A 27977-nucleotide genomic window follows, 5' to 3' on the forward strand; every position below is an offset into this window, starting at 1 on the left:
AAAGCCATCTAGCGTTTCTCCAGAAAGCCATCTAGCTTTTTCCCCGGGAAGCCATTTAGCAGTTTTCCAGAAAGCCATCTAGCATTTCTCCAGAAAGCCATCTAGCTTTTTCCCCCGGAAGCCATTTAGCAGTTTTCCAGAAAGCCATCTAGCGTTTCTCCAGAAAGCCATCTAGCTTTTTCCCCGGGAAGCCATTTAGCAGTTTTCCAGAAAGCCATCTAGCGTTTCTCCAGAAAGCCATCTAGCTTTTTCCCCCGGAAGCCATTTAGCAGTTTTCAAGAAAGCCATCTAGCGTTTCTCCAGAAAGCCATCTAGCTTTTTCCCCGGGAAGCCATTTAGCAGTTTTCCAGAAAGCCATCTAGCGTTTCTCCAGAAAGCCATCTAGCTTTTTCCCCCGGAAGCCATTTAGCAGTTTTCAAGAAAGCCATCTAGCGTTTTTCCAGAGAGCCATCTAGCTTTCCCCCCCCCCCGGGAAGCCATTTAGCAGTTTTCCAGAAAGCCATCTAGCTTGGTTTTTTTTCCAGAAAGCCATCTAGTGTTGTTGTTTGTTTGGAAAACCATCTAGCTTTTTCCCCCGGAATGCCATCTAGCTTTTTTTTTCCTGGAAAGCCATCTATAGAATTTTTCCAGAAGGTCATCTAGCTTTTTGGTTTCTGAAGGGCTGTGTGCCCCCCACCCCGATCTGTTTTTGCTGACAGAGGGCTCTCAAAACAAATTAAAAACAAAACAAAGGGAGAAATGTTTTCCCTTTTGCATTTGAGCATCCAAGAAGGGAGAGGAAAGGCAAAAGGGAAAGAGGAAAGAGAACGAAAAAGAAGGGAAGAGAGCAAGGAAGGAAAAATGAGGAAAGAGGGGAAGAAAGAAGAAAGGAGAATGAAGAGGGGAGGAAGGAAGGAAGGAAGGAAGGAAGGAAGGAAGGAAGGAAGGAAGGAAGGAAGGAAGGAGAGAGATTAAAATGAAAATGAGGGAGCATCTGAGGAAAGTTCTGCCCTAGCACTTGGCCACCACAGGTGCCCCAAACACAAATGGCGTCAAGTGGCCAACACACACACACACACACTGAGGTCAAACACAACCCCGATGCGACCCTCAATGAAATCAATATGACATCCCTGGCAAACTTCTCTTTTTTCTCTTGTATTTGCAGCTGGACCTAATCTGTCGGATGATGGAGAATGTTCAGAGGAAATACAGTCCTAGTTCCTTGTCCTTCTCGTGGTAAGCAGTTAATTTCCATACATAATCAGCCCTTTTGAGACTCTAGAAAGAGTGCAGAGAAGAGCCACGAAGATGATTAGGGGACTGGAGGCTAAAACATATGAAGAACGGTTGCAGGAACTGGGTAGGTCTAGTCTGATGAAAAGAAGGACTAGGGGAGACATGATAGCAGTGTTTCGATATCTCAGGGGATTCCACAAAGAAGAGGGAATCAAACTATTCTCCAGAGCACCTGAGTGTAGAACAAGAAGCAACGGTGGAAACTAATTGGTGGAAGAGCCGAAGAGCCGAGGTGGCGCAGTGGTTAAATGCAGCACTGCAGGCTACTTCAGCTGACTGCAGTTCTGCAGTTCGGCTGTTCAAATCTCACCGGCTCAGGGTTGACTCAGCCTTCCATCCTTCCGAGGTGGGTAAAATGAGGACCCGGATTGTTGTTGGGGGCAATATGCTGACTCTGTAAACCGCTTAGAGAGGGCTGAAAGCGGTATATAAGTCTAACTGCTAATCAAGGAGAGAAGCAACTTAGAGCTAAGGAGAAATTTCCTGACAGTTAGAACAATTAATCAGTGGAACAGTTTGCCTCCAGAAGTTGTGAATGCTCCAACACTGGAAGTTTGAACATCTGGCTGACTGTGTGACGCCCCGTGTCTCCTGCTCTGCACTCGTTTCCCTTCCTCCTCTGCCAAAGAACTTCAAGGGGAATATGATTCATGAAGCAGGATAACCCCCCATTGTAAAGGGGCAGGACTGTTTCGCTGTCTGCTGCTGTGCAACATTTGCAATTCATGTCCTTGTATTATTATTATTACTACTACCACTATTATTTTGTACAGCAGGCAACCAGAGAAAGCAAACGAGGTCATCGTGTTCCATATCATGTGTCGGATTCTGCAGGCAGCCAGCGGGATGTGTCTGCCTCTGCCCCCAGGTGAGTCCTCCAGCTGCAGAGGTCCAGCTTCAATCAGCCTCGACTAGCCACCATGTGTAACCATATGCCACTCCAAAGTTATGTCTTCTATTTTTATGACAAGTTCTTGGTGCCTTCAGAGGTTGGTTGCTTTCTTGCAGGCATTCCATGACCCAAACTAGGTAACATCCTCAGTGCTAACTAGCATTGTTATCTAGTTTGGATAATGAAACGTCTGCAAGAAAGCAACCAACCTTAGAGAGCACCAAGGACCCCACAGTCGTCCTCTTCCTCCTCCTTTCTACAAAGCCTACTCCCTTCTAACTGATGACGTTACCTAGTTTGGTAATGAAACGTCTGCAAGAAAGCAACCAGGCTCATAGAGCATGAAGGACTCCACAGTCGTCCTCCTTCTTCTCCTCCTCTTCCTCCTCCTCTTCTTCCTCCTCCTCCTCTTCTTCCTCCTCCTCCTCCTCCTCCTCTTCTTCCTCCTCTTCCCCCCTCCTTTCCATAAACCCTACTCCCTTCTAACACTGCTGCTCCTCCTCCTCCTCCTCCTCTTCCTCCTCCTCCTTTCCACAAACCCTACTCCCTTCTAACACTGATGATGTTACCTAGTTTGGTAATGAAACATCTGCAAGAAAGCAACCAAGGTCATAGAGCATGAAGGACTCCACAGTCGTCCTCCTCCTTCTCCTCCTCCTCCTCCTCCTCTTCCTCCTCTCTACAAACCCTACTCCCTTCTAACACTGATGACGTTACCTAGTCTGGTAATGAAACGTCTGCAAGAAAGCAACCAAGCTCATAGAGCATGAAGGACTCCACAGTCGTCCTCCTCCTTCTCCTCCTCCTCCTCCTTCTCTTCCTCCCCCCTCCTCCTCCTTTCCACAAGCCCTTCTCCCTTCTAGCACTGACGATGTTACCTAGTTTGCTAATGAAACGTCTGCAAGAAAGCAACCAGGCTCATAGAGTTGTGAAGGACTCCACAGTCGTCCTCCTTCTTCTCCTCTTCTTCCTCCTCTTCCTCCCCTTCTTCCTCCTTTCCACAAACCCTACTCCCTTCTAGCAGTGACGATGTTACCTACTTTGGTAATGAAACGTCTGCAAGAAAGCAACCAAGGTCATAGAGCATGAAGGACTCCACAGTCGTCCTCCTCCTTCTCCTCCTCCTCCTCCTTCTCTTCCTCCCCCCTCCTCCTCCTTTCCACAAACCCTACTCCCTTCTAGCACTGACGATGTTACCTACTTTGGTAATGAAACGTCTGCAAGAAAACAACCAGGAAGCTGCAAGGGGGAGGTGGGGGGGTATCGCACACATTGCAACGACATTATATATCATTCTGGTGAAATGGCTGTCCAGTCCCTTCTTCAAAACCTCCCGTGATGGAGCAGCCACCACTGCAGAAGACAGGTTCCACCACAAAACCACGTTCGACTAGAGGGCGCTCGACGAAACCGCGTAGCTGATGTCATCACAGCGCGACAACAGCGCGGAGAAAAAAGCACGCTGTAAACGCTAAACCTAAAATTAACCCCTAAACCTAAACCTAACCCCCCTAAACCTAATCCTAAACCTAACCCTAAACCTAACCCTTAACCTAACCCTAAACCTAACCCTTAACCTAACGCTAACCCTAATCCTAACCCTTAACCTAACCCTAAACCTAAACCTAACCCTAACCCTTACCTTAACTTGAATCTGCTTGCTTTCAAAGCGCTATTTAAAGCGCCCTTCTTTCTCCGCGCTCGCTGTTGTCGCCCTGTTGATGACGTCAGCGACGCGGTTTAATCGGGCGCGCTTTAGTCGAGCGCGGTTTTGTCATGCCATGCAGAAGACAAAGCTGTTTCTGTTAGTTAATTGTCCTCACTGTCAGGAAATGTCTCCTTAGTCCCAGGTTGGTCTTCTCTTCCACCCCGTTTCTTCTTGTCCTGCCCTTTGGTGCTTTGGAGAATTCCTTCCAAGTATCGCGAAAGAGAACAAGGAGTTCCGAGAAGAAACTTGATCAACGTCTTCATACCAAGATAATTGCTACGTATTTTTTTTTCCAAAACAGCGAAAAGGTTATCGTTGTCCCTCAAACCCCATTTGACTTGTTTTTATTTTTAATCTGACGAAGACGGGGTCTCACCGGAAAACGTGGCTAATGGGGTTTGTTGTCCGTTGTGAAACCATTGTGAGTTGTGAGGGTAAGACGCTCGAGGCTGCCTTCTCTCAAGCCGCCATGGGTTTTTTTTAATATATATTTCCTAAGAGATGGGAACTATTTTTTTTTTGATAAGTCCGAGGACACAGATGAAAATGTTAATGTCCCCTAGAGGACAGATTTTTATGGAGGAACAAGTTTTGGAAATGGAAATCGTTACAGAGCGTTAGTTCATAATTGTTGAATTGGGATTTTTAAAAAAAAATGCTTTATTTTTTTATTTTTATTGCTGTGGGAGAAAGAATATTGTGTGGAACAGGGATGGCTAACCTTGCCTGTCGTCGCGTGTTGAAAGCACGTGCACCAGTGGTGGGATTCAAATAATTTAACAACCGGTTCTCTGCCCTAATGACTATCTGGGTAGGTGGGGCTCGGTGGTCAGGTGACTGGGTGGGCGTGGCCAACTCAAGGTCACTCAGGTCGATGGGTGCTTTGCTTTAGCTGTGACAATGTAGTAAGGGTTAACCGGAGAGGCAGTTTCTGTAAGCAGGGCAATAAAGATTAGGCTAGAAACAACACTAGAATGTTTCCTTCCTGCCTTCCTTACAGGATTAGCCCTGTAAAGTGGGGAAAAACAAAAGGAGATTTCTTCCAACAACCGGTTCTCCGAACTACTTAGAAAGTTACCAACCGGTTCTCCCGAATAGGTGCGAACTGGCTGAATCCCACCACCGATGTGCATGCACAGCAGCCCAGACCCATAATGCAATGCATGCGTAAACCCCTCCTCCATGTATGCCCCTCCCCTTACACATGCACCCCCCCCCATGCAAGTGCATGCAAACACACACATACCCCGCACTGCCCTACCTCCTCTCACCCATCCTCTCAGACATGTGTTCAGATAAATACAATTGACACGAGACTCTCTCAACGCCGTTTCTCGTGTGCTTCGTTCCGCGGTTCCCCGGGGAAGTTGCCCTTCCCCTTATAGTATGGTGACCAGATTTTAACATTGGTAAAGCGGGACACCATTGACCGGAGGGGGGGGGTTGTTCTTGATTAAAAAATTGGTCTATATGGAGCAACAAAAATTTTCATAGAACGCAAAAATAGTATTGTAATATATATTTTTTAATTTCAACATAAGTACAATTTACAAATATAATACATTAAAAAAAATAGCCACATGGCCGCCGAAAACCGTATATTCCCTTCCCATTCTCCCGCCGTTCTCTAACTTGTCGTTGCATTCTTTCCAAAAATCGGGACTTTTTCAAAACGCTGCGGAACGCGGGAAAATTGTTAAAAATCGGGCCTGTCCCGCCAAAAGCGGGATGTCTGGCCACCTTGCCTTATAGCTTCCTTTGTGTCTTCCTTAATACAGGATTCCACACTCGGCACCTGGAAGTGGGGATGAGATGCTTCCCTTTGCACACGGTCCTGCAGTACATTGACCACGGAGTTCTGCATCTAACAGAAAAGTATGTCCTGAATCTTTGGAAAGGTAATACTCCGTCTGCAGATTAGAGCAGCTGTCCCCCAACACCATGGCAACTTTTAAGGCCCGTGGACTTCAATTCCCAGAATTCCCTGGTGCCCCCTGAAATGGGCTGTGCTGAAATCCAAGCAGGATTGCTAGCCTCAGAGTAGAGTAGAGAAGAATAGGAATAGAATAATAACTTCATTGTCACTTTGACTGTACACTAATCAGCATACATTAAAATGGAAATTTTGTTCCGTACCGCTTGCCGCCAGAGGTGGTATTCAGCCGGTACGGAGTGGTTCATTTGAACTGGTAGCGGAAATCGTGAGTGGGCCTGCCCACCCGCCCCAACTCTATGCTGTCCTATTTAGGCACGTTTTTGAGGCTGGGCGCACGTGCGGAATGTGGGTGCGCGAAGAGAGGCTGGGCGCATGCACAGCAAACTGGTGGTAACAAAATGTGAATCCCACCACTGGTTGACCCCTCCAATCTACACTACATGAACATGGCAAAATAAAGAAATAATTCAATACAAAATTATGTATTATGTGGTACGACGGCCATAACTTAAGTCGAGGGTCTTTTCATTTAGTGCTTTTCTAATTGGAGTGGTTGCTGAATGAATGGCTGTTAAGTCAAGGACTGTTCGTACAGATTGTCGTCTGCGCCATGGTGTCAAGCAAACTCTGCCCACTGCCAGGAGTTCGATCCTGACTAGTTCAAGGTCAACTTGGCTTTCCATCCTTCCAAGGTCGGTAAAATGAGGACCCAGATTGTTGGAGACAACAGGCTGACAGTTATAAACAGCTCATAGCGGTCTATAAGTCTTAAGGGCTATGACTATTGCTTACACGAATAGTGGCTACTATTACACGTAGCTTGCGTGTAGGATAACAGGTGCCTCTTAAGAATCTTACATTCTTTAAGAAAGTCTCCATTCTGGGGAATTTGTCAGAGTTTGGAGCAGCAATCACATCCAGAAAGCACACACGGGTAACTGATCCAGCAGGATTCATTAACTTCTCTTTATATATAATATAACACATGAAGTAAATATACAATACCAAAACCTGGTAGCAAATACAAGCAAACACAAGCGGAGGAGAGAACAGTTTCAGTTCAGAGCAGCAGACTAGATTGAGAGCTCAGACTCAGAGTTTTAGTAAAGAAGTTAAGCTAAGCCACACCCAGGCTCCTAGCTGTCTCCAGCAAATACTGTTTCAGTTTCCAAACAGCCCTCATTGGCTGACTTCGTTGCTAGGCCTATTCATTGGCTGACCTTGTTACCATGCCTCTGCCAAGTCATGAACTCACACACACCGACAGAGTTGAAGTCCACAAGTCTTAAAAGTCGCCAACTTTGGGCATTTAGCGACGACCTCTCGTTTTTAGCAGTCCTTTTGAGACAGGAAAAAAAGCCGGCGGAACAGGGAATAACCCGATAATGCAGCCTGTGATTTTAAATTGATGGAACGTACTGGGAACTTGCTGTGAGTCACAGCCGCAATGCTTACTCGGTGTTGCAAGCATCAGTGAATCAGCGAGGCAGATGCAAACTTGAAAAAAAACATATTTCGTTTGCATTTCTGTGCCTTTTCATACTTGTAACATAGCATTTTTGACACTTTTTTTGTTAAATGTTTGTGTATTGTTTTCTATCATACACTCCATTTCTATGTTGAGCAATGTGTTCTCTAGGTGTCCAAGGTGTTAACACACAAACATCATCACAGTCATCATAGCAATGGCACTTAGACTGATATACCGCTTCACAGTGCTTTCACAATCTGGATCCTCGTTTTACCTCTCTTGGAAGGACGGAAGGCTGAGTCAACCTTGAGCCTGTTAGGATCGAACTCCTGGCAGTGGGCAGAGTTAGCCTGCAATACTGCATTCTAACCACTGGGAGGGAGGGAAGGAAAGGAGGAAGGAAGGAAGGACTTAGACTTATATACCCCTTCACAGTGCTTTTACAGCCCTCTCTAAGTGGTTTACAGAGTCAGCCTCTTGCCCCCTACAATCTGGGTCCTCATATTACTCACCTTGGAAGGACGGAAGGCTGACTCAACCTTGAGCCTGTTAGGATCAAACTCCTGGCAGTGGGCAGAGTTAGCCTGCAATACTGCATTCTAACCACTGGGAGGAGGAAAGGAAGGACTTAGACTTATATACCCCTTTACAGTGCTTTTACAGCCCTCTGTAAGTGGTTTACAAAGTTAGCCTCTTGCCCCCTACAATCTGGGTCCTCATTTTACTCACCTCAGAAGGATGGAAGGCTAAGTCAACCTTGAGTCTGGTGGGATTTGAACTGCCAAACTGCAGCTAGCAGTCCGCTGAAGTAGCCTGCAGTACTGCACTCTAACCACTGTGCCACCTCGGCTCTATATAATATATATATAAACTATCTAAGTCTCTCTCCCTCTCCCTCTCTCTCTCTCTCTCTCTCTCTCAATCTCTCTCTCTCTCTCTCTCTCTCTCTCTCTCTCTCTCTCAATCTCTCTCTCTCTCTCAATCTCTCTCTACCTACCTACCTACCTACCTACCTACCTACCTACATACATACATATATATAAATATATAAACAAATATGCAATAATATATAAACAAATATGCAATAATATATAAACAAATATGCAATAATATTAATCATTATTACAACCTATCCTATCTTCCATTATAGCATCGATTGTACAACCATCAAAATATTTACGTCTCGGTTTTTCTTTCTCATGTAGTCCATATTTCACACAAACCCACTCCTCTAACCTCAATATCTGTCATTTAACCGTAGAATAGTTCCCACGTTATAATAATCCGAATCTTCTTTTCCTTTGATTTTTAGGGTCAACTTATCCATCTCTGCACATTCCAGAATTTTTTTTATTCTAATATTGTCTGCAGGGGCTTCTGGGTATTTCCAGCATTGTGCAATATGCAATCCTAGCTGCTGTTAGGATATGTAATGCTTCTGGTTCCGGCGAACCGATAGTCAGCTGTGCAACAATCAACTGTGCCATGCAATTTATATTCGCTAGAAATTGTGCAACACGGCTGATTGTCACACAGCTGATCGTTGGAACTTTTTTTTAAAAAAAAGTAGCATTTTTTTTTTTACTACCAGTTGGGGTTTAAAAAAAAGCAAAAAAAAAGTTTTGATGATCAGCTGATTTATATATCCTAGGAAGCAGGAAATCCTGCTTTTAGCTAATCTAAATCCCGCGGCACAGCTGTTTCCCCCCCCTCACTGTTCTACTTACCTTTCCAGACTTAGAAAAGGTTTCTTAGCGCCTGCAAACTAGATACTTCCCGATCCTTATTTTTTGATGCTTTCCTCCGAAACGTCTGATATTTGCAAGATAACAGTAGAACGCAGACTTACGCTGAGTGGGTCCTTTTATCATATCTTTTGTTTTATTTTTAAGAATCAGACAACACCGAACAGAACATGAAGCTCAAGTTAAGTATCCTGGCAAGGCTTCCCCAGGTAATTATAAGTATAATCTTTATTGTCATTGTACTTAATGCAACGAAATTATTAACTGACTTCCATATTTAGTCAACCAGCCATGCCTCTGTTTACAAAAAATAAATATATTTTTGGTTGATCTCAGGTAAGGTCAGCCAAAAACTTCTATTCTCTTGTAAAATATTATCAACTAGATTTGAAAAAAATACGAGAATGAATGAATTGGGAATTGAGAGGTAGGAGTAAGATACGGAGGAGTTTGCTACAAGTCACGTCATCGGTTTGAACCTCAACATTTGCTTGATTTCAGTGGGATCTTTTCTTGAATAAGGTCAAGAACGGAATAATTTAGATGAAATCTGCATTTTTTCCTCTTTAATGAACTCGCTCTTAAACTATGTTTTGGATAATCAAGAAGAATTGTTGCCCGTATAATGAACTTCTCATACATTTTTCCAGTGGGTTGGAATCTCCCCTGAAAAAAAAAACATTCTCTCAACGAAACAACCCGAAGTCTTGGTTGGCGTAGACAAGAGTTTGGTCTGAATAATCAAAGTTTGGTGGTGTTTTTATTTTATTTTATGTGATTTTTTTTTATTCCCTAAACGAATGGTTCTAAGTTGAGAACTACTTGTAGGAGTTCATATTGTCGGTAGGGGCTTAGGAAGGTCATTCTGTTCATATACACCAGGGGCAGAGGTGGGTTTCAAAAAATTTTGGAACCTACTCTGTGGGTGTGGCCTCCTTTGTGGGAGTGGCTTGCCAGCCACGTGACCTGGTGGGAGTGGCTTGCCAGCCATGTGTTTTCTTTCTTCTTTCTTTCTTTCTTTCTTTCTTTCTTTCTTTCTTTCTTTCTTTCTTTCTCTCTCTCTCTCACTTTCCTTCCTTTTGTCTCTTTGTTCCTTTTTCTTTCTTTCATCTCTCTCTGACTTTTTCTTTCTTTTTTCTTTTTTTCTTTATTTATTTCTTCCCCCCCCCCCCTCTCTCTCTCTCTCTCTCTCTCTCTCTGTGTGTGGTGTCAGTCTGTCTGTCTCTCTGTGTGGGGGGGGGGAGTGGGGGGTTTCAAAAAATTTTGGAACCTCTTCTGTAAGTGTGGCCTGCTTTCCGGGTCCACTGGTGGAATCTCTTCTAACCGGTTCGGTAGATTTGACGAACCGGTTCTACCGAATAGGTGCGAACTGGTAGGAACCCATCTCTGGCCAGTGGTGTCAAACTCAAGGGCCTGGAGCCAGATCTGGACCACAAGGTGCTTAGATCTGGACTGTGGTGTCCCCCTATAAACAGCAAAGGACCGACCTGTGGTGCCTCTGCTAGTGAAAACTAGCAGGGAGGGCCACACGTGGCCCTTGTGAGCTCCCTTGTGGCAGAGGATTGCAGGAGGCCATGGCAGCCAAAATGGAGATCGGGAGCCTGTTTTCGCTGGCAGAGTGCTCAGGATGCCACAGGCGTCCCCAACATGAGTGAAGTCAAACTGGCCACACCCACCCTGGCCACGCCCCCCCCAAGATCAAACAGAACCCTGTTGCAGCCCTCAATGAAATCGAGTTTGACATCCCTGATACAAGCCATAATTTTTTTTTAGTGCCGTAGTAACCAATGGTGAAATTCCAATTTTTTTACTACCGGTTCTGTGGGTGTGGCTTGGTGGGCATGGCAGGGAAGGATACTGCAAAATCCCCATTCCCTCCCCGCTCTGGGGCCAGCCAGAGGTGGTATTTGCTGGTTCTCCGAACTACTCAAAATTTCCGCTACCGGTTCTCCAGAAACCTGCTGGATTTCATCCCTGGTTGTAATGCACCTCTTCTCCCTCCCCCCCCCCCAATGTCCCGTTTTGGCCAGCAAAGTTTTGCAAGAGGCCATCCAGGTCAAAAATTAGCCGCGCTCATGTCCCCTTCCCCATGTCCCATTTTGGCTGGCAAAGTGCTGCAGGAGGCATCCGTCCCATCTCCTCCTCCCCGTGCCCCGTCCCCGCCCCCTGGCCGACCTGCGGAAGAGAACTACAATACTGATCCGGCCCTCGAAGAAATCCAGTTTGACACTCCTGATTTCCAGAGCTGATGGATATACGCTTGGAAAAGTTGAAATACCAAGCCAGGGAACTGATTGCCATGGAGAAAGTCTATTTATGGGATTGCTAGGGGTCATCACTGGTTTGAGGGCACCTAAAACAATCCGATCTATAATATTTTAGAGGAATAATTGCGTTCTGGAAACAAACTGGAAGTTAAGTGCAGAAATACATTCTTCTCGTATGCTTGTCTCCGGAAACACTCTAAAGAGAAATTATCTCTACTTCTGTGGCTGGAATCAATATAATTCCCTCTTCGGTATCCCATTTCTGAGCCTAAGGGAATCTTTTGTTCTAAAAGATTTTAAACCTAATTCTCCCCCCCCCCTCTGTCTCTCACCTCTTCCTTCCCTCTCCCCTCCTTTCTTCCTCCTTCCTCTATCTCTCTGTCTCTCCCTCTCTTCCTCTCCTCTCCCCTCTTCTGTCTTCTCCTTTCCTCTCTCCCTCCTTCTCCCTCTTCCTCTTCTCTCCCATCTCTTTCTCTCTCTCTCTCCCTCCCTCTCGCCTCTCTCCCCCGCTTCCTTCCCCTCTCCCCTCCTTTCCTCCTCTCCTTCCTCTATCTCTCTGTCTCCCCTCTCTTCCTCTCCTCTCCCTCTTCTATCTCCTCCTTTCCTCTCTCCCTCCTTCCTCCCTCTTCCTCTTCTCTCCATCTCTCTCTCCCTCCATCCTCTCTGTGTCTCCCCCCTCTTCCTGTCCTCTGCCCTGTTCTTTCCCTCCCTCTTCCCCCCCTCTTCCCCCCTCTTCCTCGCCTCTCCCATCCTCCCTTTCCTCTCCTCTCTCCCTCCCCCTTCTCTTCCTCTTCTCTTTCTCTCCTCTCCCTTCTCCCCCCCCTCTCTCTCTTCCTCTCCCTCTCCCCTCCTCTCTGTCTCTTTCCCCCTTCTCTCTTAAATGTTCTTCGGTAAGTTTCCCGGTCTATTTCAAGAAACAAGACAGCTCGAACTTTCTGACAGAAAGGCATTCTTTATTTGGTTGTATGAAAAAAACACAACACACACACACACACACACACACACACACACAAAGACACTTCTGTCTTATCCCTGTGTTTTGTGTTTTGGAGAAGGGAGAAAGTCAACAAAACGGACATTTTCTTCCAGAACAGCTGTGACGGGCTGGAAGTTATTTTGAGAGCCATAGGATCAGATCTCCTCAGTCACATTTTCATTTGGATTTTGAGCCAGGATTAATATTATTTCGACATCTGTCTTTTGGGGCTGATTAAGAAACGTTGGTGTCTCGTTGGCTCCTCTGTTCTTGTTTCAAGCAGGGCCATTTTACGTCATGTTTTTATAGGTGGGATGGAAAGAAAGTGAATTGTACTCGCAGTGCAAGGACGTGAGAATCCGGCATGCAGATTTAGGAGGGCAGAATCTGGTGTGTGTAAAGTGATAACAGGCAGTCCTCAACTTACAACTGTTGGTTTAGTGACCCTTTGAAGTTGCAACGAGACTGAAAAAAGGGATTTATGACCGTTTTTCGCACTTACAACCGTTACAGCAATGGCATGGGCGATCACAATTCAAGTGTTGGAAACTGGCATGTACTTGTGACAGTTGTACTGTCCGGGTCATTGGATCCCTCTTTGCAACCTACCCAGGCGGCTTCCAACAAGCAAAATCGATGGGAGAAGCCAAATTCACTTCACTGCAGTTATCAATTGTGGCAAAAGGTCATAAAGTGAGGCACAACTCACTTAACAACTGTATGCTTAGCAGTGGAAATTTTGAGCTCCATCGTGGTCATAAATCAAGGACCACCTGTACTCTATAAGAGGAGTCCCCAACCCCCAGGCTTAAGTGAGCTGTGTCCCATTTTATGACCTTCTTGCCGCAGTTGTTGAGTTAGTAACACGGTTGTTAAGTGAACTGGATTCTCCGTTGACGTTGCTGGTCAGAAGATGGCAAAAGGGGATCCCTTGAATCGCTGCAACCGTCATAAATACGAGCCAGTCGCCAGGCGTCTGAATTTGATTCACAAAGTCTTGGGAATGCTACAATGGTCGTAAGTGTGAAAAACGGTGGCAAATCCCTCTTTTCAGTGCTGTGTAACTTCAACAGTCACTAAACAAACTATTGTAAGTCAAGGACTTCCTGTACTCTACAAATCTGCTCTTTGATTTTTGGACAGTAGTTGAATTTGGAATGTTTTTAAAAAATGCAGTGGGTTAAACTAGTAAATATATAGTATATATTTACTAGTATATATTTACTAGTATAGTAAATACGTAAAATATACTATGTAGTTCTTCCCTAGTTTACAATTCCATCAACACCTGTTGTCAGGCCTGCAGCCCTCTTTTCTTTTGGGTCTTCGGCCTGCCCCACTTTCTATTATTCTGCTATGCATTTTCTATTGTGGGAAAATGGGAGGGGGGATTGTACGGAGTTAGATGCGACGTAGCCATAACAACATTCTTTCTAGAAAGCCAAGGTCATCCTTTGTCTCTGCACCTCTGCACCTGACCGGAACTGGATGGGTGGAACTGCCAGCGTGGCAGTGGAAGATTGGACCATGTGATGGACTTGTGGGTGTGGGGGCAAGATCTTGTACTTTCAACTGGGTGGGATAAAACCGGGAAGCTTTCAGATTTGGGTTTTCCCAGACGTGCCAACATGTCTCTCTTGGCACATAAATTGGCACTTTCAGCAATACTTGGACTGTGATTTACTTTTGGGTGCTCTTTGGAACCCTGACACCTGTCTTGATACATCAAAATGCTATTCACACGAGTAGATGGTTTGTTATGAATGAGAACGTGGCTTCCCCTGTAGAGTTCAATTCAATTCTCCAAGCTGCCGTTCCTGTTGGAAATTGAAACATTCCCCCTCTTTCCCTTCTGATTTTGATCATGCAGGCAATTGGTGGCAAAGTTTGCCAGCTATGGAACCATCCTTTAAGCACCAGTGCGATTGCAAGGAACTACGTCAAACTCTTGTTGGAGAAACTCCGCAGTGAACAGGTAAAAAGCTTGAACACCTATTAAGAACGTAATGGAAATGCATGTGGAGAAAGTTTCTGAAGAATTTAATACAGCGAGAATCCTGGTTTTGTTCTTACGGGTGATATTGATCAGTTGGATATTATATAGTTCAGTTCAGTTCAGTTCACTTTATTTGTATGCCGCCCTTTTCCCTGGGGGGACTCAGGGCGGCTCACAGTTCAAAGGGGGGGGGGAAGGACAAACAATTTACAACATAAAGACACAACATCATTTAAGAACTCAACAGTCATACAATTCGAGTAGGGGTTAGAGTCTTTAACCCCAGGCCTGCCGGGATAGCCAGATCTTAAGGGCTTTGCGGAAGGTCTGGAGGGTGGTGAGGGTCCGGATCTCCACGGGGAGTTCGTTCCAGAGGGTCGGAGCAGCCACCGAGAAGGCTCTCCTCTGGGTAGTTGCCAGTCTACACTGGCTGGTTGATGGGATTCGGAGGAGGCCTAATCTATGCGATCTTATCGGTCTAGTGGAGGTAATTGGCAGTAGGCGGTCTCTCAAGTACCCAGATCCAATACCATGGAGGGCTTTGTAGGTGACAAGTAGCACCTTGAAGCACACCCGGAGATCAACAGGCAGCCAGTGCAGCTCGTGGAGGATAGGTGTTACGTGGGTGAATCGGGGTGCACCCACGATCGCTCGCACGGCCGCATTCTGGACCAGCTGAAGTCGCCGAATACTCTTCAAGGGCAGCCCCATGTAGAGCATAATCATTTTTTAAAAATAAATTACTAAGTGCCTTTCAGGTTACACTACGGGGACTTATTAGAGGGATTAGAAGAGTTATTACTCAGGCCATGGTGACCTCAAAATGATGCGTGTGAATGAAGGCAAGAGAGGAGACAATGGATGGAGATTAATGAAGGAGAGAAGCAAAGTAGAACTAGAGAGAATTTCCTGACAGCCAGAACAATTAATCAGCGGAACCGCTTGCCTGCAGAAGTTGTGAATGCCCCAACACTGGAGGTTTTCAAGAAGAGACTGGACAGCCATTTGTCTGAAATGGTATAGGGTCTTCTGCTTGAGCAGGGGGGGGTGGACTAGAAGACCTCCAAGTTCCCTTCCAATTCTGCTCTTCCATATTCCATATTCCATATGGGCTAGTTTGTTCCCACCCCTTTTTCCAGGCTCTGAAGAAGCGGGAAATATTGAAGTGGAATTCTGAGAAGCAGGCTTGAAGTGTTCACCACCTTAGCTTTTTGGGGAGTTGAAATCTCCAGTAGGTTGAATATGTTTACGGTAACAGAATAACAGAGTTGGAAGGGACCCGGGAGGTCTTCTAGTCCAACCTCTGCTCAAGCAGGAGACCCTATACCATTTTAGACAAATGGCTATCCAACATCTTCTTAAAGACTTCAGTGTTGGGCTATTCACAACTTCTGGAGGCAAGTTTTACCACTGATTAATTGTTCCCAGTGTCAGGAAACTTCTCCTTAGTTCTAAGTTGCTTCTCTCCTTGATTAATTTCCACCCATCACTCTTGTCCTGCCCTCAGGTGCCTTGGAGAACAGCTTGACTCCCTCTTCTTTGTGCAACCCATGAGATATTGGAAGACTGCTATCATGTCTCCCCTAGTCCTTCTTTCTTGTCATTAAAATAACTTTGCTTCTTTATTGTTCTAAAGTCTGAATTCCTTGAAACGTGGAGTTAAATTATAGCCATTCAATGCTGGAATGCCTTTTTTAAATTTTTTTGCAGTACAATATACCATTTACGGACAGAATATCAACCCGAATTGAGTTTCTCCCACTTAACTATTTGGTGACTACCATAGTAGAGATGGAACGTCAAGGTAAGTCTGTTTTCTACGTTTTATTGTAGTTTAACAGAGTTTATCTTGGGTTTAGATTATAATCATCTTTAAAATCTATGCTATACTGCATATAGGTCAGGGGTGTCAAACTCAAGGCCCACGGGCCACATCCGGCCCGCGTGGCCATCTTGGAAATTGTAAGCGCCCGCCCGCATCGTTTCAGCCCAATCTACCCATTGCGAAGAGGAAACATCGGGCCGGCAGTTTGGGGAGTGGCATCAAGGTGGTTGCACCCACCCAGATGGCCACACCCACCCAGTCGGCCACAGCCAGTGAGTGGTGTCAAGATGGCCACGCCCACCCGGTCAGCTACACCCCCCTCCCTGGAGATCAATCACAGTTCTGATGTGGTTCTCAATGAAATTGAGTTTGACACTCCTGATGTACCGTATTTTCCGGAGTATAAGACGCTCTGAAGTATAAGACACGCCTAGCTTTTGGGGAGGAAAACAAGGCAAAAAAAATCTGCTTCTGCCTCCCAGCAATTTGCCTCCTTGCAATAAACAGCAAAGAGTACAGACAATATACACTGTTTGTGGTGTTACATTTCAGACTACACTTCTACAGATGCTGTTAAAACTATGTGCTTTCTGGAAGTATACGTTATTCTCTGCTGTTTAAAAGAAGGTACAATAGCACTGGGCCTCTTCAAATCAAAAATTATTTTAAAAAGCTTCTTCATTTTGTTAAGCTGTCTAGAACAACAATAAAGCAGTCTTTAAAAATAAGTCTAATAATTTGAACATTCTGTAGGCATTTATAGTTATTGATTTACCTCCTTGCAGCAAACAGCCTGATTAGCACAAGAAAAAACAAATCTGATTCTGCCTCCCAGAAATTTGCCCCTCCTGATCATCAGCTGGTTCAGGATGCAGGGATTGCTATTGCAGCCTCCGCAAGCCCCAGTTTCCCCATTTGCTGCAAAGAGATAAACTGCTGGGAGGCAGAGGCCAAAGGGTGGGGGATGGTGGGTGGGATTACATTCAGTGTATAAGACACACCCAAATTTTCACCCGCTTCCAGGGCAGGAAAAGGTGCGTTTTAAACTCCGAAAAATACCGTAGGTTAAAAAAGGCAACATAATTGCAATCCGAAATTAGCCATTTTAGTTTTACTAATGACACCAGTGATCAACTTCTATCCCATAATATTCGTATTTCTCTGCATGATCTTTTCCTAGGATGGGCAGCTTCTCTGGAAGAAACCAACATGAACGCAAGAATGGTTGAAGAGGTGGCACTGAAACACACTACAATGCTGTTAGGCCTTTTTAACGAACCACGACAAAATTATGAATCCAGTAGCGTCAGAATCTTGAATTTTGTGCCTTTTAACATACAGAATTCCACAGAAGACAATGGATACGAAGCTGCAATATTACATCTGAAGAAATATCACAACCTCTGTTTACTGCTGAGTTCATTTAAAAGCCAGTCATTAGACTGGCTTTTAAAAACGGCCTACTATTGGATGTGCAAATTGTTCTGAATGCAAAATATTTTACGTTCAGATGCTCTCTTTTTTTTTCATTTTCAAACCTCCCCTGGAAATGGCTTGTTCCAAATATGAAAAAAAAAAAACTTTTTTTTTAATTAGAAAAAAGGGTGTTTTGGAATTCAGAATAGAGTCCGTGCTTCAAATGTTTTGTGCCTCGTTACCATAGGTGCACTGAAATATTCTTAAATGGATTTTTTATCATCCAATATTAAAATGAATGGGAGTCGTCTCGCTGAAACATTACAAGAATGAACTTTATTCAACGTGGTATTTATTGTTAATAGAACAGGCCATTGAGCCCCCACCCCCCCACCCCCAAGCAATTGCGCTTCTGAGCAATTGCAAAGGTAGGATTAAATAATTCAGAATAAATGTTGGCATCAGATGTGCCGATGTTAGCATTTAAATCCCTACCTAAACGATTGAATAATACAACAGAGCAATAAGGAGCTGGCAGCTATTATATTATGTATATATGAGATAATACGAGTATGAACAAGGTACTATAAAATATTGCTATTGAAAAACCGAAACTTTTCTGTAAATGGAAATAAATGTATAGATTTGGAAGTAGACTTTTTTTTTTAAAAAAAAACGGGAACTCACGCGGGTACAGAAGCACCGGAAACCAAAAGAGTAGTTCCCAGGTGCGCATGCGTTCGCCGGAAGCTGAACTTCCGGTTTCTGGCGTCCGTATGCGTGCCGGTCACCTGGTATTCCCATTTCTGGTGCGTATGCGCATGCAACGACCAGCCCCGGAACCCGGAAGAGCAATGGGCAACAACTGGCGTGCCGGGAGACATGGCTCTGCGTGCCATATAGGTTCGCCGGGCTTAGCGTTTAAGATCCCACCCTCTTTTTAATGTGGCTTTAACTTATATTGCGGCTGTCATCTTGATGTTTTGATGCTCTTGCAGTAAGAGTTAAACTGCTGCTTTAGCATATTCGTTTCAACATTTCTGCCGTACGGGTAGTCCTTGAGTTATGACCACCATCGAGCTCGCAATTTCTGTTGCTGAGACATGTTAAGTGAATTTCCCCCATTTTGCAACCTTCCTTGCCGCAATTGTTAAGTGAATCCCTGCAGTTGTTAAATTCACAACACGGTTGTTAAGTGAATTAACCCTGTCCGGTTGTGTCTGACTCAGCTGACTTATCTCTGTTTCTTAGCCGAGGGAGCCAGCATTGTCCGAAGATGCTTCCATGGTCATATCTCCAGCTATATACCAAAGTGCATGAAAAACTATTACCTTCCCACTGAAGTGGTACCTATTTATTTACTCGCATTTACATATCTTCGAACTTCTAGATGGGCAGGAGCTGCAGCAAGGAACAGGAGCTCACCCTGTCCTGCGTGCTCGGGTCTCAAACCCCGGCTGTCAGCTCTCCAGCTGAGCAGCTCAGCGTCTTTAACCTTTTGACTTCCAACGTTCTTGTGTCTCTTTTTCTGTTTAAATTTTAACATTTCTCTAACCGCTATGGAGTGAAGTTTTCATCCTTAATACGAATATTAAGATTTATGAAGTGTTTAATGCACAGCCACACTCTGCTTGAGATGTTTACTTTATGCCCTGAAAGAGTCTCCTACTCTTTGTAGGTAACAAGAATCTGCAAATTAACCCATGTTTATAAATGAGTATGTGTCATGCCCCCGTCAGAGCCTGAATCTGCAGAGGCGGAACTGGAGTTGACAGAGATTGAAGATGCAGCTTGTTGGCTTCAGAGGAAAATGGGGGGGGGGGGGAACAGACCCAGTCAGGCCAGGCCTTTCAGGATTGGGATGGCTTGTAGGCAGGGAGGAAGGGGGGGGGCAGGATGACAAGAGGCTAAGCAGTGAACATGAGAGACAGAACTCAGGCAATGAGCAAGGACCACCGCCTCCTGATCCAAGAGCATGGAGAGTAGAGAGAAGGCGAGAACAGCACAGACTGACCTGACTTCACAAGGCACACCTGGGGACTGAGACTGTGAGGAGGGGCATTTGTCCGGAACAAACACTGGATTCATGGAGTGCTGAGTGCCGACGTTTGAACTTTTCCTTGCATTCTTTCTAGCTTTCTGGATTAATTGCCTTGCTCCTTTGCTTCTGACTTGCCCTGTTGCCCTAAGAGCCGAGGTGGCGCAGTGGTTAGGGTGCAGTACTGAAGGCCACTACAGCTGACTGTTATCTGCAGTTCAGCGGTTCTAATCTCACCGGCTCAAGGTTAACTCAGCCTTCCATCCTTCCGAGGTAGGTGAAATGAGAACCCAGACTGTGGGGGCGATATGCTGACTCTGTAAACCGCTTAGAGAGGGCGGAAAGCCCTATGAAGCGGTATATAAGTCGAACTGCTATTGCTATTGCTACTGGATTTCTCGCTTTGCAGCCATTGTGCTCCCATTGTGGACAATTTGCAGGCCAGAGGCTGCTGGAGGTGTGTAGATGGGTGTGTGTGTGTGTGTGTGTGTCATTACTTTGCTCTGGGACTTGCCAGAAACGTGGGAGCACTTGGGGAAATTTGGAGCAATAAAGGGGCGGTTTGACCTGCCAGCTGCCTGTGTTACCTCTGTGCCATGCCCCGGGTCACCACAGAATGGAAGGTTGAAATCATAACGCAGTTAGGATGACTTTACGATAGCTAAGGCTTCCAAATATTGTGCTAAATGTTTTCATTCCAAATGCAGAAATGCGTAGTAATGATGACGGTATTTGCCACACCCTTAATAAACTGCAAGCATTTTCAGATATATAGATATATATATATATTCCCCAACATTTATTTCATTACGAATTTCCGAAAGTTTCAAGAAGGCAAAATCATTCCTCAAGCTACTAAGCCATACATTTTTACGCCCGCCCCTTAGCATCCCGGGAACTTCTTTTAATCGAATGAAAAATAGACCATTTCTCGGAGTGAGAACTTCAACAGACCTTGTGCCCCTCAGATTTCTATCGGTCTCACAATTGGCTTCCTGATGTGCCTCATGTTGGCACTGGGCTCGCTCGGTTTGAACGGCGCCAGTGCTCCGTAAGGCCTCGGTAGCGGGAGAACATTTTCGTCATCGGGAATGTAGGCGTTGGGACGCTGCTCCGCCGTAGTGTGGATGGCCGTTGGCAGGGCAGCCTGTTCTTCTTCCATGGTCTGCTGGAAGAATATTAGGTCTCAGTCAGTGGTGGGATTCAAAAAAATTTACCACCGGCTCTGTGGGCGTGGCTCTGGGTGGGGCATGGCTTTGTGGACATGGCAGGGGAAGGATACTGCAAAATCCCCACTCCCTCGCCACTCCACTAACCAGCTTTCCCTATTCCATTTCCTATTCCAGTTCCTATTCCAGTTCCTATTCCAGTTCCTATTCCAGTTCCTATTCCATTTCCAATTCCATTTCCATTTCCATTTCCAATTCCATTACCTATTCCATTTCCTATTTCATTTCCAATTCCAATTCTAGTTCCAGTTCCAGTTCCTATTCCATTCCATTTCCTATTCCATTTTCTATTCCATTCCATTTCCTATTCCATTTTCAATTCCATTTCCTATTCCATTTTCCATTCCATTTCCTATTCCATTTTCCATTCCATTTCCTATTCCATTTTCCATTCCATTTCCTATTCCATTCCATTTTTCATTCCATTTCCTATTCCATTCCATTTCCTATTCCATTTCCTATTCCATTTCCTATTCCATTCCATTTCCTATTCCATTTTCCATTCCATTTCCTATTCTATTCTATTCCATTTCCTATTCCATTTCCTATTCCATTCCATTTCCTTTTCCATTCCATTTCCTATTCCATTTTCCATTCCATTTCCTATTCCATTCCATTTCCTATTCCATTCCATTTCCTATTCCATTCCATTTCCTATTCCATTTTCCATTCCATTTCCTATTCTATTCCATTTCCTATTCCATTTCCTATTCCATTTCCTATTCCATTCCATTTTTCATTCCATTTCCTATTCCATTCCATTTTCCGTTCCATTTCCTATTCCATTCCATTTCCTATTCCATTCCATTTCCTATTCCATTTCCTTTTCCATTCCATTTCCTATTCCATTTTCAATTCCATTTCCTATTCCATTCCATTTTTCATTCCATTTCCTATTCCATTCCATTTCCTATTCCATTTTCCATTCCATTTCCTATTCCATTCCATTTTTCATTCCATTTCCTATTCCATTCCATTTCCTATTCCATTTCCTATTCCATTCCATTTCCTATTCCATTTTCCATTCCATTTCCTATTCTATTCTATTCCATTTCCTATTCCATTTCCTATTCCATTTCCTATTCCATTCCATTTTCCATTCCATTTCCTATTCCATTCCATTTCCTATTCCATTTCCTATTCCATTCCATTTCCGTTCCATTTCCTATTCCATTCCATTTCCTATTCCATTCCATTTCCTATTCCATTTCCTTTTCCATTCCATTTCCTATTCCATTTTCCATTCCATTTTCTATTCCATTCCATTTCCTATTCCATTTTCCATTCCATTTTCTGTTCCATTCCATTTCCTATTCCATTCCATTTCCTTTTCCATTCCATTTCCTATTCCATTTTCCATTCCATTTCCTATTCCACTTTCCATTCCATTTCCTATTCCATTCCATTTTCCGTTCCATTTCCTATTCCATTCCATTTCCTATTCCATTCCATTTCCCATTCCATTTCCTTTTCCATTCCATTTCCTATTCCATTTTCAATTCCATTTCCTATTCTATTCTATTCCATTTCCTATTCCATTCCACTTCCTATTCCATTTTCCATTCCATTTCCTATTTCATTCCATTTTTCATTCCATTTCCTATTCCATTCCATTTCCTATTCCATTTCCTATTCCATTCCATTTCCTATTCCATTTTCCATTCCATTTCCTATTCTATTCTATTCCATTTCCTATTCCATTTCCTATTGCATTCCATTTTCCATTCCATTTCCTATTCCATTCCATTTCCTATTCCATTTCCTATTCCATTCCATTTTCCGTTCCATTTCCTATTCCATTCCATTTCCTATTCCATTCCATTTCCTATTCCATTTCCTTTTCCATTCCATTTCCTATTCCATTTTCAATTCCATTTCCTATTCCATTCCATTTCCTATTCCATTTTCCATTCCATTTTCTATTCCATTCCATTTCCTATTCCATTCCATTTCCTTTTCCATTTCCTATTCCATTTTCCATTCCATTTCCTATTCCATTCCATTTCCTATTCCATTCCATTTCCTATTCCATTTTCCATTCCATTTCCTATTCTATTCCATTTCCTATTCCATTTCCAATTCCATTCAATTTTCCATTCCATTTCCTATTCCATTTCCTATTCCATTTCCTATTCCATTCCATTTCCTTTTCCATTCCATTTCTTATTCCATTTTCAATTCCATTTCCTATTCCATTCCATTTCCTATTCCATTTCCTATTCCATTCCATTCCATTTCCTATTCCATTCCATTTCCTCTTCCATTTCCCATTCCATTCCATTCCATTTCCTATTCCATTCCATTCCATTTTCCATTCCATTTCCTATTCCATTTCCTATTCCATTCCATTTTCCGTTCCATTTCCTATTCCATTCCATTTCCTATTCCATTCCATTACCTATTCCATTTCCTTTTCCATTCCATTTCCTATTCCATTTTCAATTCCATTTCCTATTCCATTCCATTTCCTTTTCCATTCCATTTCCTATTCCATTTTCCATTCCATTTCCTATTCCATTCCATTTTCCGTTCCATTTCCTATTCCATTTTCCATTCCATTTCCTATTCCATTTTCCATTCCATTTCCTATTCCATTCCATTTTTCATTCCATTTCCTATTCCATTCCATTTCCTATTCCATTTCCTATTCCATTTCCTATTCCATTCCATTTCCTATTCCATTTTCCATTCCATTTCCTATTCTATTCTATTCCATTTCCTATTCCATTTCCTATTCCATTCCATTCCATTTTCCATTCCATTTTCTATTCCATTCCATTTCCTATTCCATTCCATTTCCTTTTCCATTCCATTTCCTATTCCATTTTCCATTCCATTTCCTATTCCATTCCATTTCCTATTCCATTCCATTTCCTATTCCATTCCATTTCCTATTCCATTTTCCATTCCATTTCCTATTCTATTCCATTTCCTATTCCATTTCCTATTCCATTTCCAATTCCATTCAATTTTCCATTCCATTTCCTATTCCATTTCCTATTCCATTCCATTTTCCATTCCATTTCCTATTCCATTCCATTTCCTTTTCCATTCCATTTCTTATTCCATTTTCAATTCCATTTCCTATTCCATTCCATTTCCTATTCCATTCCATTTTCTATTCCATTCCATTTCCTCTTCCATTTCCCATTCCATTTCCTCTTCCATCCCATTCTCCACTCCATCCCGTGCTTGTTGAGAGACTTACTCTTTCTCGGGCTTCGCTTGCCAGCTCATGCATTTTTTCATCTCGCAGCACCCGGAGCCAGTCCTGTTCGATCTCTTTGGGGGGAGGAAGCCCTTTCGCCAGTCGGGAGACGACGCACAGGATGAGCTGCTCTTTGTCCCGCATCTCCTGCTGCAGCTTAATGGCGAAGGCCTGATGCATGGACAGCTCCGCAATGAGAGCCATGATCTTCTGGGTGGTGGTCTTTATTTTCTCCTGCAGATGGTTCATCTGGAAGGAATCATAGCAAGAAAGAACATGGAATCATATGGGCTGGAAGGGACCTCAGAGGTCTTCTAGTCCAATCCCCTCACAATCAGGAGGCTGTGAGTTCGATCCTAGGCAGAGGCAGATATTTTTCTCTCTCTGGGCATGATGAGAATATATCTGCCGAACAAAACTCAGCACTGGCGACAGGAAGGGCATCTGGCCATTAAAAACGGCAGTTTGCTTAACTACTGTGGCAAGACAGGTCGTAAAATGGGACAAATCTCACTTAACTAATACCTCACATAAATCTTGGGCTCGATTGTGGTCATACGTTGAGGACCTCCTATACAGATAACGGTTGTCATCAAACCGAATTGTAATCGTCCTACCTTTTTAGCCAGGATTAATGTCTCCTCCTTGCCGTTTTCTGCCTTGACGCTGATTTTCTCCGTCATTCGGGAAACTTGCTCATAAATAAATTCCTTTTCCAGCAGTCTTTCCTCTTTCCGAGTCAGATGAATTTCCAACTGTAGAAAAAGCAAACATATAAAAGCAGATAAATTCTATTTTCTAGTCTAGTCTAGTTAATCTAGTCTGTATAAAAGCAGATAAATACTAATTCTGTTCTCTATTCTATTATTCTGTTCTATTTTCTATTCTATTCTGTATAACAACAGAAAAATACGAATTCTATTCTTATTTTTTCTTATTCTTTTTTATGCTCTCTATAAAAGCAGATAAATACGAATTCTATTCTGTATAACAGCAGATAAATACTAATTCTATTCTTGTTTTTTCTTATTCTTTTATGCTCTGTATAAAAGCAGATAATACTAATTCTATTCTATTCTATTCTATTCTCTATTTTCTATTCTATTCTGTATAACAGCAGATAAATACTAATTCTATTCTTGTTTTTTCTCATTCTTTTTTTATGCTCTGTCTAAAAGCAGATAAATACTAATTCTATTCTGTATAACAGCAGATAAATACTAATTCTATTCTTGTTTTTTCTTATTCTTTTATGCTCTGTATAAAAGCAGATAATACTAATTCTATTCTATTCTATTCTATTCTCTATTTTCTATTCTATTCTGTATAACAGCAGATAAATACTAATTCTATTCTTGTTTTTTCTCATTCTTTTTTTATGCTCTGTCTAAAAGCAGATAAATACTAATTCTATTCTATTCTCTATTCTATTACTCTGTTCTATTTTCTATTCTATTCTGTATAACAGCAGATAAATACTAATTCTATTCTTGCTTTTTTCTTATTCTTTTTTATGCTCTATAACAGCAGATAAATACTAATTCTGTATAACAGCAGATAAATACGAATTCTATTCTTGTTTTTTTCTTATTCTTTTTTATGCTCTGTATAAAAGCAGATAAATACAAATTCTATTCTATTCCACATTCTATTCTATTCTGTATAACAGCAGATAAATACAATTTCTTATTTTTTCTTATTCTTTTTTATGCTCTATAACAGCAGATAAATACTAATTCTATTCTTGTTTTTTCTTATTCTTTTTTTATGCTCTGTATAAAAGCAGATAAATACGAATTCTATTCTATTCTCTATTCTATTACTCTGTTCTATTTTCTATTCTATTCTGTATAACAGCAGATAAATACTAATTCTATTCTTGTTTTTTCTTATTCTTTTTTATGCTCTGTATAACAGCAGATAAATACGAATTCTATTCTTGTTTTTTCTTATTCTTTTTTATGCTCTGTATAAAAGCAGATAAATACAAATTCTATTCTATTCCACATTCTATTCTATTCTGTATAACTGCAGATAAATACAATTTCTTATTTTTTCTTATTCTTTTTTATGCTCTGCATAAAAGCAGTTAAATACTAATTCTATTCTATTCTATTCTATTCTGTATAAAAGCAGATACTAATTCTATTTTCTATTCTATCCCATCCCATCCCCATCCCTGTCCCCATTCCCCTACATAATTACAAAGAAGCCTGACTTTTAGCCATGTTCCAATCACGACCGCCTTCTGGTTGCGCAATAGCATCCTGCTAACCAACGATCCAACTTTGGGGATATCCTAATTTCCCCTGGAAAATGGAAGTTGAGGAGCCTGCAGTGATGGGGGGAGGGACTGCCGAGGGCCCACCCTTTGGCCCTCTGATTTAGCAATAGCAATAGCAGTTAGACTTATATACCGCTTCATAGGGCTTTCAGCCCTCTCTAAGTGGTTTACAGAGTCAGCATATCGCCCCCACAGTCTGGGTCCTCATTTCACCCACCTCGGAAGGATGGAAGGCTGAGTCAACCTTGAGCCGGTGAGATTAGAACCGCTGAACTGCAGATAACAGTCAGCTGAAGTGGCCTGCAGTACTGCACCCTAACCACTGCGCCACCTCGGCTCTATACCCATCCGTGCCGGAATTATGCATGGGAAAAGTGGGAGATGTGGAGCTCCTCCATCATTTTGGCCCGGTGTGTGTGTGTGTGTGTGTGTGTGTGTGTGTCTCCGAACGTGGTGGCTTTTCTTGCAGACGTTTCGTGACCAAACTAGGTAACGTCATCCGTGCTAGCTGATGTCGTAGGAGGACGCGGATATCCAGTGGGAAGATACGGCACTGGAATATTGTTTTTTGGGAAGCATTTTTGCGGGTTTTACGCATTTGTCAAGGTTTCTCCCCACACACACCTTTTTTTAAAAAATGCACTTAATATGGAAACAGGGTAATTTGCCGGAAGGGTTTTTTTCTGGCGGGATGGACATACCTCCTCTATCTTTTTGAAGAGCTCTTGTATGGGGGGGTCCTTCCCAGGCAACGCTCGTACTCTGTTTTCTCGATCCGGGTCTGTAAACACCTTCTCCAGGCTTTTAATTCTGTCCTTGCACTGGGAAACTGTTTAAAAAAAAGATCAAGAAATGGATCCAAAGCAGCTGATTTGGTAAAGGAGCAGTTGTATTCTTCATCATTACAAAATCCTAGAAAAATTAAAGATTCTCTTTCACAGACTAACCGGACCTAACTTACTTCATTACTTCCTTACTTCCTTCCTTTCTTTCTTTCTTTCTTTCTTTCTTTTTCTTTCTTTCTCATTCTCTCTGTTTCTTCACCTTTTCTTTCTTTTCTTTCCTCTATTTCTCTTCGTCCCTTTCTTTTTATTTTCTTTCACTGTATTTCTATCCTCTCGCTCTCTTTCTCCCTTTCTCTTTCTTTCTTTCTCTTTCTCCCTTTTTTTCTTTCTTTCTCTTCCCTCCCTTTTTCTTTCTCTTTCTCCATTTCTCTGCCTTTCTTTCTTTCTCTTTATTTCTTTATCACTCTTTTTCTCTTTTTCTCTTTCTCTGTTTCCCCCTTTTTCTTTCATTTTCTTTCTCTCCTCTAACTCTTTCTGCTTTCTCTTTCTTGTTTTCTCTTTATTTTCTTATTTCTTTCCTTTCATTCTTTCCCCTTCCTCTCTCTTTCTTGCTCTCTCTTGCTTCATTTCATCCCTTTTTCTTTGTTTCATTTTCTTTCTCATTCTCTCTTTCACTTCCTTCTTTCTCTTTTTCTTCTTTCTTTCTCCTCCCTTTCTCTGCCTTTCTTTTTTCTCTTTATTTTCTTTCTCCCTCTCCCTCTTTCTTTCTCTCTTCCTGTTTCTCCTTTTTCTCTTTCTCTCCTTTCTCTCTTTCTTGCTTTTTCATTCTCCCTTTTATTTTCTTTCTTTCTTTCTTTTCCCTTTCTGTTTTCTTGTCTCTTGCTTGCTCTCTTCTCAATCCCTTTCTCACTTTTTCTTTCATT

At 42.8% G+C, this 27977-nt stretch overlaps 2 protein-coding genes across 2 annotated transcripts in view; one reads left to right on the forward strand and one right to left on the reverse strand.

The window, feature by feature from the left end:
• LOC116511714 (gamma-secretase-activating protein-like) overlaps positions 1–17582 on the forward strand; it is a 72653-nt gene extending 55071 nt beyond the window's left edge. Inside the window, exons 25-31 of the mRNA XM_032221883.1 lie at positions 1148–1218; positions 2052–2146; positions 5657–5776; positions 9178–9239; positions 14144–14248; positions 15980–16073; positions 17275–17582. Of these exons, the coding sequence (XP_032077774.1) occupies positions 1148–1218; positions 2052–2146; positions 5657–5776; positions 9178–9239; positions 14144–14248; positions 15980–16073; positions 17275–17582 (855 nt within the window). The remainder of the gene's footprint in view (positions 1–1147; positions 1219–2051; positions 2147–5656; positions 5777–9177; positions 9240–14143; positions 14249–15979; positions 16074–17274) is intronic.
• A 1593-nt stretch (positions 17583–19175) lies between these two features.
• Positions 19176–27977, reverse strand: part of LOC116511715 (coiled-coil domain-containing protein 146-like) — a 47669-nt gene continuing 38867 nt past the window's right edge. Inside the window, exons 14-17 of the mRNA XM_032221884.1 lie at positions 24603–24740; positions 23986–24234; positions 20534–20713; positions 19176–19199 (exon numbers count right to left, since the gene is read on the reverse strand). Coding sequence (XP_032077775.1) covers positions 19176–19199; positions 20534–20713; positions 23986–24234; positions 24603–24740 — 591 coding nt within the window. The remainder of the gene's footprint in view (positions 19200–20533; positions 20714–23985; positions 24235–24602; positions 24741–27977) is intronic.

This window comes from Thamnophis elegans, chromosome 7, assembly GCF_009769535.1.
Source record: "Thamnophis elegans isolate rThaEle1 chromosome 7, rThaEle1.pri, whole genome shotgun sequence".
In the NCBI taxonomy this organism is placed as follows: Eukaryota; Metazoa; Chordata; class Lepidosauria; order Squamata; family Colubridae; genus Thamnophis; species Thamnophis elegans.